The sequence below is a fragment of the Chlorocebus sabaeus genome, chromosome 5 (genome assembly GCF_047675955.1).
Source record: "Chlorocebus sabaeus isolate Y175 chromosome 5, mChlSab1.0.hap1, whole genome shotgun sequence".
In the NCBI taxonomy this organism is placed as follows: domain Eukaryota; kingdom Metazoa; phylum Chordata; class Mammalia; order Primates; family Cercopithecidae; genus Chlorocebus; species Chlorocebus sabaeus.
Genome location: NC_132908.1, coordinates 65,792,867 through 65,810,217, shown reverse-complemented (window position 1 = coordinate 65,810,217; position 17,351 = coordinate 65,792,867). Strand labels below are relative to the sequence as shown.

At 42.7% G+C, this 17,351-nt stretch overlaps 1 protein-coding gene across 1 annotated transcript in view; it reads right to left on the bottom strand.

The window, feature by feature from the left end:
• Positions 1-14,235, bottom strand: part of TANGO6 (transport and golgi organization 6 homolog) — a 252,551-nt gene extending 238,316 nt beyond the window's left edge. The window contains exon 1 of the mRNA XM_007993836.3: positions 14,070-14,235. Within this exon, the coding sequence (XP_007992027.1) occupies positions 14,070-14,166 (97 nt within the window). The 5' untranslated portion in view covers positions 14,167-14,235. The remainder of the gene's footprint in view (positions 1-14,069) is intronic.
• Positions 14,236-17,351: the final 3,116 nt, after the last annotated feature.

Genomic DNA, 17,351 nt, shown 5'->3' with positions numbered 1-17,351 from the left:
CTCACTTCTATTCAACATGTTACTGAAAATCTTTGTCATTGAAATAGGGCAAAAGCAGCAATAAAAGACATACAAGAGCAGAAAGAAAGAAGCAAAATTGTTTCTATTCACAGATGGCATCATCGTTTCTGTAAAAGCCCTAAGGACTTTATAAAACAACTACTAGAACTAATAAATGAATTTAGAAAGTTCACAGAATACAAGCAATAAAACAAAAATTAAAAAACAAAAAAAATAAATTTTATATTTGCAGCAAAAATGACAAAATGAAATTTGGTTTATTTTTATTTATTTATTTACTTATTTTTGAGACTGAGTCTTGCTCTGTCAAGGCTGGAGTACAGTGGCACAATCTCGACTCACTGCAACCTCCACCTCCCGGGTTCAAGAGATTCTCCTGCCTCAGCCTCCTGAGTAGCAGGGATTACAGTCACCCGCAATCACACTTGGCTAATTTTTCTGTATTTTTAGTAGAGATCGGATTTCACCATGTTGGCCCGGCTGGTCTCAAACTCCTGACATCAGGTGATCCACCTACCTTGGCCTCCCAAGGTGCTGGGATTACAGGCATGCGCCACCACTCCCAGCTGAAATTTAAAACTTTTTTTTTTTTGAGACAGTTTCATTTTGTCTCCCAGGCTGGAGTGCAGTGGTGTGATCCTGGCTCACTGCAACCTCTGCCTCCCAGGTTCAAGCAATTCTCGTGCCTCTACCTCCCCAGTAGCTGGGACTACAGGCACATGCCACCACACATGGGTGATCTCTTGTATTTTAGTAGAGATGGGGTTTCACCATGTTGCCCAGGCTGGTCTCGAACTCTTGAGCTCAGGTGATCCACCTGCCTTGGCCTCCCAAAGTGCTGGCATTACAGGTGCGAGCCACCACACCCGGCCTAAAACTTTAATTTACAAAAGTTAGGATAAATTTAGCACAAGATATACAAGCTCTCTACACTGAAAACTTGCTGATTTTTTATTTTTTCATTATTTATTTATTTATTTATTATATATTTTTTATTTTTATTTTTTATATTTATTTTTTATATTTATTTATATTTTTATATTTATTTATTTATTTTATTTATTTATTATAATTATTATTATTATTATTTTTTTTTTGAGACGGAGTTTCACTCTTCTTGCCCAGGCTGGAGTGCAATGACAGATCTTGGCTCACTGCTACCTCCACTTCCCAGGTTCAAGCAATTCTCCTGCCTCAGCCTCCTGGGTAGCTGGGATTACAGATGCCCACCACCACACTCGGTTAATTTTTGTATTTTTAGTAGAAACGGAGTTTCACCACGTTGGCCAAGATGGTCTCGAACTCCTGACCTCCGGTGATCCACCCGCCTTGGCCTCCCAAAGTGTTGAGATTACAGGTGTGAGCCACCATGACCAGCCAAGAAAAAATTTTAAAGACCCAAATAAAGAAGAGATATATCCAGCTGGAAGAGGTGGCTCATGCCAGTAATCCCAGCAGAGGCGGGCAGATCACGAGACCATCCTGGCTAACAGTTCGAGACCAGTTCAAGACCATCCTGGCTAACACGGTGAAACCCCGTCTCCATTGAAAATACAAATAATTAGCCGGGCGTGGTGGTGGGCACCTGTAGTCCCAGCTACTCGGGAGGCTGAGGCAGAAGAATGGCGTGAACCTGGGCAGCAGAGGTCACAGTAAGCTGAGATTGCGCCACTGCGCTTCCGGCCTGGGGGACGGAGCGAGACTCCTCCTCAAAAAAAAAAAAAAAAAAAAAAAATTTAGCCGGGCATGGTGGCAGGCCCCGGTAATCCCAGCTACTTGGGAGGCTGAGGCAGGAGAAACGCTTGAACCCAGGAGGTGGAGGTTGAGGTAAGCCAAGATCACGCCATTGGACTCCAGCCTAGGTGACAGAGCAAGACTCTGTCTTAAAAAAAAAAAAAAAAAAGATGGCAGTTGTCCACAAATCGATCTATAAAGTCAATGTAATGACAATAAAAATCTCATCAGACCTTTTTGCAGAAATTGATAAACTGATTAAAAAATTTATATAGAAACCTGTAAGACCCAGAATAGTCAAGAACAATGTTAGAGAACTTATACTACCCAACTTACTATAGAACTACAGTAATTAAAGACAATGTGGTACTGGCATAAGGACTGTTAGGCAGATTGATAAAACAGAATTGAAAATCCAGAAACAGTCCCACACTTATATGGCTATTTGATCTTCAACAAAGATATGAAATCAATACAATACGGAAAGAAAATCCCTTTACCAAATGAGGTTAGAACAACTGGATATCCATATGGGAAAAACAAAACAAAACAAAACAAAACAAAAAAACCAAAAACCTTGACCCTTAATTCACACCATACACCAAAATTAACTCAAAATAGATCATAAATACAAAATCTAAACTATAAAACTTCTGGAAGAAAACACAGAAGAAATTCTTTTATGATTCTAGAGTAGACAACAATTTCTTGTTTCTTTGTTTTATTTTGGTTTTTGTTTCTCTTCTTTTTTGCAACAGGGTCTTGCTCTGTCACCCAGGCTGGAGTGCAGTGGCCTGATTCCAACTCACTGCAGCCTTAATCTCCCAGGTTCAAGTGATCCTCCTGCCTCAGCTCCCTAGTAGCTGGGATTACAATTGTATGCCACCATGCTTGACTAATTATTTATAGAGATGAGGTCTCAAGATGTTGCCCAGGCAGGTCTTGAACTCCTATGCTTAAGCAATCCTCCCACTCTGCCTCTTAAAGTACTGGGATTACAGGTGTGAGCCACTGTGCCCAGACAGAATTCTTAAAACACAAAAGGCATGAGCCAAAAAGGAAAAAAACTGGACTTCATCAAAATTTAAAACTTCTTTTCAGAATATACAGTTCAAGCCACAGATAGGGAGAAAATGTTTGCAGTACATATATATGACAAACGCATTGCTCCAGAATATATGAAGAACACTTTACAGCTCAATAAAACAAACTATTTAAAAAATGGACAATTATTCAAACAGACACTTCAAAAAAGAAGTTATTCAAATGACCAACTGCATAGGAAAAGATGCTTAATATCATTAGTTATCAGGGAAATGCAAAATAAAACCACAATGAGATACCACTACACACACCAGAATGGCTAAAATTGACAAAGATTGACACTACCAAATGACATGAAGCAACTGGAACTCTCATACATTGTTGGCAGAAGTATGACATGATCAAAACACAGTTGGTCTGGCAGTTTCTTAGAAAACCAAACATATACCTACCCTATAATCCAGCAATTCCACTCTAACATACTTGCCCAAGAAAAATTAATACACAATGCACATTTTCATAACAAAGACTTGTACAAGAATGTTCACAGCAGCACTATTCATGAGAGCCCCAAACTGGAAACAGCCCACATAGCCAACAAGATGTTTCTTGTTTACATTAAGTTCTAGAATAGGCAAAACTAATCTATGGGTTAAAAAACTCAGAACCAGTTATCTCTAGGGGAGTAAGAGTGGGAAATGATTGTGAAAGGGCAGAAGGGAACTTTCTGGGATAACAGTAATGATATATATCTGTTTTTTCTTCCGGTTTCTTTTTTTTCCTTTTCTCACCTGGAAGTAACAATGTGTATCTTGACAGAGGTTTTAATTACAAAAGTGTATATATATATATATATATATATATATACACATACATATATTTTTTTTTTTTAGAGACAGAGTCCCGCTCTGTCACCCAGGCTGGAATGCAGTGGAGCAATCTCAGATCACTGCAAACCCTGCCTCCTGGGTTCAAGTGATTCTCATGCCTCAACCAAGTACATGCATTTTTAAAACTCACTGAATGATGTATGTATTATTTGTGCATTTCATTGCATATAAATTTTACCTAAAACAAATGAACTATAAAAAATCCAAATAAATATTAAACTCTAGTTAATGTTATAATGCTGAAGTGTTTATGGGTAAAATGTACTGATATCTGCAACTTACTTTGAATGCATCAAAAAAAAAAAAAAAAGAAAACATGAATTGATGTATGGGTAGATGGATAGAAATGTGATAAACCAAATATAATAAAATGTGAATTGTGGAATCTAAATGATGTGTATAAGGGTGTTCGCCATATTCTTTCAACTTTTCTTTTTTTCTTTTTGAGACAGGGGTCTCGCTCTGTCACCCAGGCTAGGGTGCAGTGACCCAATCACAATTCACTGTAGCTTTGATTCTTGGGCTCAAGCAGTCCTCCCATCTCAGCCTCTCGAGTAGCTGGGACCACAGTTGCATACCACCCTACCTGACTAATTTTTTCATCTTTTGTAGAGATGTGGGGGTCTCACTATGTTGCCCAGGCTGGTCTTGATCTCCTGGGCTCAAGCAATCCTCCCGCGTCAGCCACCCCAAAGTGTTGGGATTACAGGCATGAGCTACTGCACCTGGCCATCAGCTTTTCTATTTGTTTAGAAAACCATAATAAAAATTTGAAAATATATATGGACATGCAGCCAGGTCAAATAAAGCAAAAACTTTTTTTTTGAAAATATAAATACAAGCAACAGACCTCAAAACTAAAGCTAATATACCTTCTAAGAAACAAATTAGAAGGAATCAAAATGCAATTGATAATAACTATGTCCAATACTGCATGATTTATAATAGTGTAAAATTAGAAATGCATGTCCCATAACAGGTGTTTGTTGAGTAAATTATGGTCTAATTGTATCTAACATACTATATGTATGTGAAGTACTTATTTTGTTTATTGTGTATTGTCTTTCTACCAACTAGAATCAAAGCACCTAGAAAACAGGGGTATTGATTTGTTTTGTTCACTGCTGTATTCTCTTTGCCTGAAACAAAGCCTGACAAGTAAAAGCTGTTTAATAAATTGTTATTGAATGAATAAACAATGGAATATTTTGTAGCCATTAAATGATGTTGAACATTATTTAATGACATGTTCATAATATATTCTAATGTGAACAAAGAGTACAAAACACTACATGAGCAAAAGATACAGACAGCTTATAGAAAAAGAAATGCAAATGGCCCTTAAACATGAACATATGATCAATCTTGCTCATAATAAGAGAAAAGTAAATTAAAGTACTGAAATATCACTTTCCATCTATCGAACTGGCTAAAATCCAAAAGTTTTATAACACATTCTGTAGCAAGTCTGTGAGGAAACACACAATCTCATACATTGTTGGTAGGAACTAAAATGGTACATCCCCAAGGAGAGAAATTTGGTAATATCTAGCAAAATTACACAGGCATTTCCCTGTGGCCCAGCAATCCCACTTTTAGGAATCTAACTTATAGATACACAGGCAAACAATGCAAAATGACACATTTACAAGACTATTCATTGCAGTACTTCTTAAATTAGCAAAAGACTTGAAAACAACCCAAATGTCCACTAGTAGAGAACTGGCTGAATAAACTATGCAGCTATAAAAGAGAAAACAGAAGATTTATATGTACCACTGTGTAGCAGTCGCTAAGACACTAAGTTTAAAAAGTAAGATGCAGGCCAGGTGTAGTGGCTCAGGCCTGTAATCCCAGCACTTTGGGAGGCCAAGGTGGGCCGATCATGAGGTCAGGAGTTCGAGGCTAGCCTGATCAACATGGCGAAACCCCCATCTCTACTAAAAATACAAAAAATTAGCCAGGGGTGGTGGTGCACGCCTGTAATCCCAGCTACTCGGGAGACTGAGGAAGGAGAATCGCTTGAACCTGGGAGGCAGAGGTTGCAGTGAGCCAAGACTGCACCACTGCACTCCAGCCTGGGTGACAAAGCGAGACTCCGTCTCAAAAATAAAAATAAAAATTAAATTAAAATAAAAATTAACAGCTGGGCACAGTGGCTCACGCCTGTAATCCCAGCACTTTGGGAGGCTGAGGCAGGTGGATGACGAGGTCAGGAGATTGAGACCATCCTGGCTAACACAGTGAAACCCCGTCTCTATTAATACAAAAAAATTAGCCGGGTGTGGTGGCGGGCACCTGTAGTCCCAGCTGCTGGGGTGGCTGAGGCAGGAGAATGGCGTGAACCCGGGAGGCGGAGCTTGCAGTGAGCAGAGATCACACCACTGCACTCCAGCCTGGGCGACAGAGCGAGACTCCGTTTAAAAAAATAAAAATAAAAATAAAATAAAATAAAATAAAAATTAAAAGATGCAGAAAAAAAATATATAGTATGCTACCTTTTGTGTAAAAATGGGAGTGAATATGAAACCATAGATTATTTGCATGTCTTTTCAAAAAAGAAGCAATTTAAGAATAAATTTAAAACTAATTAAAGTAAGTCATCTACAGAGAAAGGGAGAGAGCAGAGGAGGAAACATGGATAACTGTATCTAATTTTATTAGTTTTAGAACCCAACAGATGTTTTTCATAGTTAAAAAAAATTAAATCAAAAAAATGCAAAACAATTTGTAAAAATCAAAAACAAACAAATGAACCAATGAACCAAATTCTGTGCTCTATGTCAAAGGTCACCAAACTATGATCTGCAGTCCAAATCTGGCCCACCAACTGTTTTCATGAGTAAGGCTTTACTGGAACACAGTTATGCCCATTTACATATAGTCTATGGCTGCTTTTGAGATACAGTGACAGAGCTGAGTAGTTACAACAGAGACCATATGCGCCGCAAAGCTCAAAATATTTACTATCTGGTCCTTCAGAGAAAAAGTTTACTGACTCCTACTCTATATTAAGTTAGCAGTGTAACCACACAGAAAATTATTTTAAGAGACTTGAAGTAAAGAATTTTATATATCCTGAGAACAAAAATCAACCAAACAAAAACCCCTTAAACAGTGGGTTTGTAGTGGTAATGTTGGCTTTGTTCTTTGAAAAGATTATAGACATGTATGAGTATGTATTGTGTGAGTATACATTTTATATAATGTGATTATATATTTATATATGTATGGGTATATATATGTACATATATAACATTAATTTCATTAGGAACCAATATTCTCAGATAAAGGAAATATAAATATAAAAATGTAAAATGTAGGATAAAAGAACAGCTAGAGGCTGGACGCAGTGGCTCACACCTGTAATCCCAGCACTTTGGGAGGCCGAGGTGGGCAGATCACGAGGTCAGGAGTTCGAGACCAGACTGGCCAACATAGTAAAACCCCATCTCTACTAAAAATACAAAAATTATCCAGGTTTGGTGGCACATGCCTGTAGTCCCAGCTACTTGGGAGGCTGAGGCTGGAGAATCGCTTGAACCTGGGAGGCAGAGGTTGTAGTTAGCCGAGATTGAGCCACTGCACTCCAGCCTGGACAACAGAGCAAGAATCTGTCTCAAAAACAAACAAACAAACAAAACCCAGCTAGATAGACACATATGTGATCAAGCAATTACAGTAAAATTACAACTGTAGAATGAAGGTCATGGTATCTTCACTATAAAAGTTCTTCAACTTGTCTGTCAGCTTCATAATTACAAATTTTCATAATGAAATGTTAGAAAAAACTTATAAAATAAAAAAAGCCATTATATTTCATTTCAATTGGAAATACTGGTAAGAACTAAAGATTTATTTTCATTTTCTAAAAATCCACATATTTCCTAGCTCTAATCCTTCAAAAAGTCTGAAAGCAATGACAGTTTCTTTTTCCTTTTCTTTCTTTCTTTTTTTTTTTGGAGACAGGGTCTCACTCTGTCACTCAGGCTGGAGTACAGTGGTATAATCATAGTTCATTGCACCCTCAAACTCCTGGGCTCAGCTGATCCTCCTATCTTAGCCTCCAAAGTAGCGGGGACCACAAAGCATGTGCCACCATGCCCAGCTAATTTCTGTACTTTTTTTTTTTTATTTCTGTATTTTTTGTAGAGACAGTGTTTTACTATGTAGCCTAGGCTGGTTTTGAAGTCCTGGGCTCAAGCAATCTGCCCACTTCAGCCTCCCAAAGTGGTGGGATTACAGGTGCCAGCCACCACATCCAGCCAATGATACTTTCCTTTTTTTTTGAGATGGGGTCTCACTTTGTCACCCAGGCTGGAGTGTAGTTGCGCGGTCTCAGTTCACTGCCACCTCTGCCTCCTGGGCTCAAGCAATTCTCCTGCCTCAGCCTCCCGAATAGCTGGGATTACAGGCGCCCACCATAGCACTTGGATAATTTTTGTATTTTTAGTAGAGACAGGGTTTCGCCATGTTGGTCGAGCTGGTCTCGAACTCCTGATCTCAAGTGATCCACCCACCTCGGCCTCCCAAAGTGCTGGGATTATAGATGTTAGCCACCGCGCCCGGCTCATAATTTCAATAGCAATGAATATCCTGTGTCTACACTGTGGTTTCTAAATACCACTTTTCCTTACAGAGAGTTGTTTTCAAAAATGGGGCAGGAAATACCTCAGATGAGCCTGGGATATCTTCTGCTGGAGAGCAAGGAGGCAATCAAAGACTACCATGGTCATGTCAAAAAGCCCAAGAGCCAATCAGAAATGGTTCCCACAGGTCAAAAATGGGAAATTTGATTGTTACGAACAAGGAATACAATAATTGAAACATCAGATACATAAAATCTATGATTCATAATACAGGCAAAAAGATCACTTCATTGGGTTACCTTTGGAGGTTGCTAAGACACTAATTTATTATTCTGAAATTTGGTCAATAAAGGAACAGAATGATACTAACTATATTAAAATATATTCATGTTTATACGCACAGAAAAGGGTCTCAAAGTTTTAATACCTCGAGGTTTTGATAGTGATGATCTCTGGGTGACAGGGCCAGAGGTGGGATTTTCCTTTTTACCTAATTATAGTTTTAATTTTTTTTTACAATAAATATGTATTGTCTCTGCACTAAAAGTTATTTTAGGGTTATAAAACAGTATGTGGCATATGAGATCATTATTGTAAAAAGGAAAACCAGTATTTTCTGAATTGCTAATAGTAGTATCCTCTGGGTAGTGAGATTAAGGCAATTTTAATTTTCTTCTTTTGGTTTCTCTATATTTAAAAAATCTTTGCTATAGTAAACATTAACTACCTCTATTTTAAGAAAAGAATAAAAGGAAAGCTGGCACAGTGATATCCCTGTAGTCCCAGCTAGCTGGGAGGCTGAGGCAGAAGCATCACCTGAGCCCAGAAGTTTGAGGCTGCAGTCTACTATGATCACATCTGTGAATAGCCACTGTACTCCAGACTGGGCAACATAGGGAGACCCTGTCTCTATTTAAAAGAGAGAGAGGGAAACAGAGAGAGAGAGAGAAACAGAGAGAAAGAGAGAGAGAGAAACAATAATATCCTTTAAAAATAATGAGAACAGAAGAGTAAGAAATTTGCAATAGTTTTTTCTTTTTTTTTTTTTTTGAGATGGAGTCTTGCTCTGTCACCCAGGCTGAAGTGCAGTGGTGGGATCTCAGCTCACTGCAACCTTGACCTCCTGGGTTCAAGCAATTCTCCTGCCTCAGCCTCTCGAGTAGCTGGGACTACCGGCGCGTGCCACCATGCCCAGCTAATTTTTTTGAGATGGAGGCTTGCTCTGTCACCCAGGCTAGAGTGCAGTGGCATGATCTCGGCTTACTGAAATCTCCACCTCCCGGGTTCAAATGATTCTCCTACCTAAGCCTCCCAAGTTGCTGGGATTACAGGCATACACCACCATGCTTGGCTAATTTTTTGTACTTAGTAGAGACGGGGTTTCGCCATGTTGGCCAGGCTGGTCTCAAACTCCTGACCTCACGCCACGGCCTCCCAAAGTCCTGGGATTACAGGTGTGAGCTACCGCGCTCAGCCTTCTATATTCTTCTAAGACTTTCCAGGGCAAGTGTTCTGACTCACTGGCATGAATATCTGGTTCCTTTGGCTAATGTATACCTCAAATGGAAATGAGTGTTATTTCCCTCTTGTTGCCCCTAACCATTAAGATCACTAACCAACCTCTAAATGACTTCCTGTGACATAAGATCTTTGAACCCAAACATAGAACACAAAGAAAGTGATTTAAAACAAAAGCTCTTAGTGAAGTTTTCCAGTGTCCCTTTAATGAAGTAATCTTCTCTGCCCTCTACTGGTGATGAAAATAACATCTACTTGGAAATAAATGGAGGCATTTTCATAAAGCAGCAGTTAGTACCCTATGGGGACCTGGCTTGCTTTGCCAGGGGGTTCCCAAGACCCTCTCAGGGTCTGCAAGGTCAAAACTATTTCATAATAATACTAGGTCATGATGTGCCTTTTACATTCTCAAGCATGTACTGAGTATGAAAAGCTTATTGATATGAGTTCTGATTTCATACTGCAACAAATCTTTAAGATATTACCTCTTGGCCAGGCAAGGTGGCTCACGCCTGTAATCCCAGCACTTCGGCAGGCCGAGGCAGGCAGATCACTTTAAGTCAGGAGTTTGAGACCAGCCTGACCAACGTGGAGAAACCCCATCTCTACTAAAAATACAAAATTAGCTGGGCATGGTGGCGCATGTCTGTAATCCCAGCTACTCGGGAGGCTGAGGCAGGAGCATCACTTGAACCAAGGAGGTAGAGGTGGCAGTGGGCCGAGATTGCGCCATTGCATTCCAAACTGGGCAACAACAGAGAAACTCCGCCACAAAAAAAAAAAAAAAAAAAAAAAAAAAGATATTGCCTCTTGTTGAGTTTCTCTTCACTTTTTTCCCCACACAATTCATGCACAGATTATCTTGTTGAGTTTTAGAATTGTATAAAAGAAGGCCGGACATGGTGGCTCACACCTGTAATCCCAGCACTTTGGGAGGCCAAGGCGGGAGGATTATAAAGTCAGGAGTTCGAGACCAGCCTAGCCAATATGGTAAAACCTGTCTGTACTAAAAAAAAACATTAGCCAGGCATGGTGGCACGTGCCTGTTGTCCCAATTACTCGGGAGGCTAAGGCAGGAGAATCCCTTGAACCTGGGAGGCGGAGGTTGCAATGAGCCGAGATTGTACCACTGCACTCCAGCCTGGGCGACAGAGCAACACTCCATCTAAAAAAAAAAAAAAAAAAAAAAAGAAAATGTACATAATTATCTGAAAAGATGATTGAACTCTCCTCCCTTTTCCAGCTACATATCTATGTGAGTCTAGGTTTTCTTCATGTACTTCAGTCAAAACAACCTATCATGACAGACTGGAGAAGCAGATATGAAAATCCAGCTGACTTCTAGGTTGGGCATGGTGGCTCACGCCTGTAACCCTAATCCCAGTACTCTGGGAGGTCAAGGCAGGCAGATCACCTGAGGTCAGGAGTTCAAGACCAGCCTGGCCAACATGGTGAAACCCCGTCTCTACTAAAAGTACAAAAAATTAGCCAAGCGTGGTGGTGCATGCCTGTAATCCCAGCAACTCGGGAGGCTTAGGTAGGAGAATCACTTGAATCCAGGAGGCGGAGATTGCAGTGAGCTGAGATTGCGCCACTGCACTCCAGCCCAGGCAACAAGAGCGAAATTCCATCTCAAAAAAAAAAGTACAAAAATTAGCTGAGCATGGTGGTGGGTGCCTGTGGTCCCAGCTACAAGGGAGGCTGAGGCATGAGAATTGCTTGAACCCGGGAGGTGGGGGTTCCAGTGAGTCAAGATCATGCCACTGCACTCCAGCCTGGGTGATGGAGTGAAACTCTGTCTCAAAAAAACAAAACAAAACAAACAAAAAAAAAAAAAACAAAACAAACAGGGTCTTACTCTGTCACCTAGGCTACAGTGCATTAGTGTAATCCTGGCTCACTGTAGCCTAGACTTGGACCTCTCAGGCTCAAGCAATCCTCCCATCTCAGCCTCCCCAGTAGCTGGGACCACAGGTGTGTAGTACCATGCATGGCCAATTTTTTAATTTTTTGTAGAGACAAAGTATCACTACATTGCCCAGTCTGGTCTCAAACTCCTGGGATCCTGCCTCAGCCTCCCAAAGTGCTGGGATTACAGGTATGACCCACCCCACCCAGCCACTACAGATATTTTTAAATTTCCTAAGCAGCTAATATGATAAAATAGTAGACAGATTCATATAATATACAACAGACTACATCTACAAAATAATAATTTTACACACTAATTCCTTTTAAAATAGGAATGCTCGAATTTCTGTAAATTAAATGAGTACATATATGTATACTCCACCACACACTCATAGAGATTAGAGAGTCTTCTATAAATGAAGCATAATATATGTGTTTCATGACAGACGATTACTTCCAGGATTTTTGCTTATTTAAACTTGTTCTCAGTCATATAATAGAGAGTTGCAGGCCAGGTGTAGTGGCTCAGGCCTATAATCCCAGCACTTTGGGAGGCCAAGGCAGGCAGATCACTTGAGGTCAGGAGTTCAAGACCAGCCTGGTCAACATGGCAAAACTCCCTCTCTACTAAAAAGACAAAAATTACCTGGGCATGGTGGTGGGCACCTGTAATCCCTGCTACTTGGGAGGCTGAGGAAGGAGAATCGCTTGAACCTGGGAGGCGGAGGTTGCAGTGAGCCGAGATTGTGCCACTGCACTCCAGCCTGGGCAACAGAGCAAGAATTCGTCTCAAAAAAAAAAAAAGAGTTGCAGTTGCAAGACAAGTGACCTCTCGATTAGCAACTTAAAATTCTGTTTTGCAGTCTGACTCTTAATTGAGACAATGTAGTATATTTACCATATTTTTAGTGGAAATAACCTAAATTCAAATTCTGCCACTTACTAGTCTAACATTGGGCAATTTCCAATGTACCTGAACCTTGGTTCCTTCATCCATTAAAATGGAATACAAGTAGTACCGATCCCACGGGATCGTTATGAGGATTAAATGATGTATATGTAAACAGCCTACTATGGGGACTGATACTTAGTAGGTACTCATTTACTAATATTAATAACTTGTGCTCACTCCCCGCTGGTGTGGTGTAATGTTTGCAGAAGTTTCTGCAGTTTTTTGTTTTTTTTTTTTGAGACGGAGTCTTGCTCTGTTGCCCGGGCTGGAGTGCAGTGGCCGGATCTCAGCTCACTGCAAGCTCCGCCTCCCGGGTTTACGCCATTCTCCTGCCTCAGCCTCCCGAGTAGCGGGGACTACAGGCGCCCGCCACCTCGCCCGGCTAGTTTTTTGTGTTTTTAGTAGAGACGGGGTTTCACTGTGTTAGCCAGGATGGTCTCGATCTCCTGACCTTGTGATCCGCCCGTCTCGGCCTCCCAAAGTGCTGGGATTACAGGCTTGAGCCACCGCGCCCGGCCGTTTCTGCAGTTTTGAGTATAAAATCTGAGACTGGGAGGTGATCCCCTTTGGCCTTTCATGTGTCCTTGCTAATTGTACAGATCCCGTCCCATCCCTTCACCCAAATATACACCCCAATGATAAGTAGAGCTCTATCTCCTTTCCAAAAGCTCCAGATAACATCAGAGCCTCTATATTGAATAATTTGTCTGATTCTGAGAAGGGGGTTCAGTAGATCTCGGGCCTAGGTCCGTGTTCTGCCCCTAATTTGACCACGTGATCTTGGATAGGTTACTTAATTTCTTCAGTGAGTCTTGGGTGTTCTCAGTCGTAAAAATAATGCAGCTTCAACCACTCCCAATGTCCTTTCAGATTTTAGATTGGGAAGAAACTGTCCACGCACCACAGAGATTAAAAGCGACTGGAAACCCCTAAATACTCTCCCCAAACCCATTTCAAACGTCACTGCTTCCGATTTCTGGGCTTCTTGGAATTTCGTACAAATCTCAAGGGTTCACGCTGGCCCCTGCGCCCTCACGCGGCTAGGACCTCACACCCTGCGTCGCAGGCGTCCTACCCTCTCTGGAGCTGTGTCCAGAACCCCTTCCCAAGAGCGCTGTAGTAAGGACTGAATGAAATAACGGCGGCGCCTGACAGAGCTCAGCACAAGGCAAGTGCTCAAGAGATGTTGGCTAATATCAGCAGTCAACGGACCCCGCGCCCTCCTTGAGCCTCGGTTTCCTCAAGGATGTAGTGAGGACCGGCAGAGACCATGCTCAAAGCCCCCAGCAGCGGGCGGAGGGTCCCTGGGCGGGCCTAAGGGGCGCACGCTGCGGGAGGCAGGTCAGCCCCGGAAGCCCGGCGGCCCTAAGAGTCCCTTGTGTAGCCCAGCGCCGAGATGCGTCCTCTCACCTCCCGGGCTCAGCAGCAGCTTCAGTGCTTCCAAAATCCGATCCAGACCGCATGTCTCCTGAGCCCCGCTGCCCACAGCCTGCCCCGGGGCCGCCATGACTGGAGTGTCACGCGACGCTCCTGACGCTCTCAGGCGCCTCGGCAGGGCGCCGCCGCCATGTTGAGTGTGGCAGAAGGCGATGGGCACACTATGGGGCGGGGCCCGCAGGGTGGGGCGGGGCCAAATCGGTCGGGAACGCCCCCTTCACTTTTTTTTTCCGTCCCAACTTAGTCCAAGGGGTAGGAGGGAACCCAAAAATGGCTAACACAGTCTGCCCACGCGCACAATTTCAGAAGCTCAGTATGATTAACCGCTATGTAAAGAAGGAAGAGAGAAGTAATTTATCATTAAATAATCTGTATTTCAATATGAAAATACTTAGGTACTCAACACTGGCAGACATAAAGAAGCAGACAGATGCTTACATCTGCTTACAGTGAAACATGGATAAGGAAAAACAATATTCAGGCTGGGCGCGGTGGCTCAGACCTGTAATCCCAGCACTTTGGTAGGCCGAGGTGGGCAGATCACAAGGTCAGGAGTTTGAGACCAACCTGTCCAATACGGTGAAACCCCGTCTCTACTAAACTTAGAAAAATTAGCCAGGTGGCGGCGGGCGCCTGTAGTCCCAGCTACTCGGGAGGCTGAGGCAGGAGATTCGCTTGAACCTGGGAGGCGGAGGTTGCAGTGAGCCGAGATCGCACGACTGCACTCCAGCCTGGGTGACAGAGCGAGACTCCATCTCAAAAAAAAAAAAAAAAAACCTAAGTACAGACGTACACACGCATATATATCCATTGTGAATGTAAAGCTACAAATGTTGCTATGGGTAATATGATTTTTGTTTTTTTAGTGAACTTGGTGAAGTTTCCAGTAAAAGTTCGATCTTTCTTCTGTTTTCATGGTTGTTGCATTCCTTGAAAATTCAGTGTCTATCAAAACCATGCCCTCCCCCAAACTGTTTTTATATGTAAAACAGAATGGATTTGAGATTCAGATAATCAGAAACAGGTTTTCACCTACATAAATCCTGGTGGGACATTGAAAAACCGTGTTGTCTGAAAGTCATGCTGCAGACACAGGACAATGTTTCTGAGGGCAGGACCTTTATTTTGATTTTTTGAGATGGGGTCTCGCTCTGTCGCCTAGGCTGGAGTTCAGTGGCGTGAACCACCACTTCACCCAGGCTGGTCTTGAACTCCTGGGCTCAAGCAATTTGTCCACTTTGACCTTCCAAAGTACTGAAATTACAGGCGTGAGCCCCTGAGTCTGGCCTTAAAAATATTTTTGAATGGGAAATAAATGACCTACAAAATTGCCACCATGCTCTTTTTATTCTGTGTATTCCTTTCCAGGCTTTTTCATTAGACAATGCTTCCTCCATTGTGTATGGGCACAGATTCATTTGGGAAATAATAAATTTTAAGAGTATTTTGAGATGTTAAACATTTAGTGAGATGGGGGTAAAGCATTGTGTGGGAAAAGCTTGAGGGGTTTGGTGCAAAAATACAAGTAGAGGCCCTCACACCATCAGTCGAAATATTTCAGTGTTAGAAATCAAGCAAAGAGCCTGGTAAATAAAATGTTTTCTATCCTCCTACCTTGAAAATTCTATCAAGGTAGAATTCAGAATTCTCAGACTGTCTCAGAGCTTCACAATGGAGAAGGGGAGCCAGCCCCCACGTCTGGCCTGACCCATTTTTCTTCTCACCAGCATCTCCATCCTGCACCATGAAGGCTGGGCACTTAGACATGTGGGCACCCACAGCCCCGCACATTCAGGTTCTGTTCACACCCCACACCCCATCCCTTCCACAGAGCAGCTACCAATTGGCCCCTCTGGGTCTAGAAGTGCAAATGGGGGCCGGGCGCGGTGGCTCACGCCTATAATCCCAGCACTTGGGGAGGCCAAGGTGGCCAGATCAGGAGGTCAAGAGATTGAGACCATCCTGGCCAACATGGTGAAACCCCATCTCTACTAAAAATACAAAAAGTAGCTGGGCATAGTGATGTATGCCTATAGTTCCAGCTACTCAGGAGGCTGAGGCAGGAGAATCACTTGAACCTGGGAGGCGAGGGTTGCAGTGAACTGAGATCGCACCACTACACTCCAGCCTGGCGACAACGTGAGATTCTGTCTCAAAAAAAAAAAAAAAAAAACCACTGCGGACTGGGAGCACAGCGCACCGTCCAGAGGGCAGACCCAGGGAAGAGTCCTGCAAAGCCCTAGAAGAAGGCCTGGGATGGTTGGGCAGGGAATTCCAGGGCCTCAGAATCCAGAGTGTGGGCCAGGTGTGGTGGCTCATGCCTGTAATCCCAGCACTTTGGGAGGCTGAGGTGGGAGGATTGCTTTTGCCCAGGAGTTTGACACCAGGCTAGGCAACATAGTGAGACCCTGTCTCTATAAAATAAATACAAAAATTAGCAAGGCCTGGTGGTACATGCCTGTGGTCCAGCTACTTGGGAAGCTGAGGAGGGAGGATCCCCTGAGCCCGGGAGGTTGAGACCACAGTGTGTCATGATTGTACCGCTACACTCCAGCCTGACCAACTGAGACCTTGTCTCAAAAAAAGAAAAAAAAAAAAAAGGCCATGCGTGGTGGCTCATTCCTGTAATACCAGCATTTTGGGAGGCCGAGGCAGGCAGATCACAAGGTCAGGAGTCCAAGACCAGCCTGACCAACATGGCGAAACCCCATCTCTACTAAAGATACAAAAATTAGCCAGGCGTGGTGGTGCACACCTGTAATCCTAGCTACTCAGGAGGCTGAGGTAGGAGAATCGTTTGAACCTGGGAATGAACCGAGATCGTACCACGGCAATCCAGCCTGGGCGACAGAGCGAGACTCTGTCTCTAAAAACAAACCAACCAACCAACAAACAAAGAACATGGAGTATGGTCTTAGAGGAGGGTGAGGATTTGGAGATTTGGATGGGCAAGTCCCCCAGGCCTGGCAGATTTCTTGCCCAGGGGGAGGGGCATAGTGGAGGAGGCCAGATGGAGCTTCTCAAGCATGGGCCCAGGGCCAGGAGCCTACCAGGCCTAAGACTAAGGACAGTACTGGTGTGGAATTTACAAAAGATGATTAGAGGATATTCAGAGCTGAGAATCCTTTATCCCAAAGTATTATAGGACCTAGATATCTCTTCTGTTTTTATCTGTTAGGCTCTGTGGGCTGAGCCACCACAAATTGTCATGCATAATTTCAAAAGCAATGTCATGAGATCCCATAAAAATTTTTA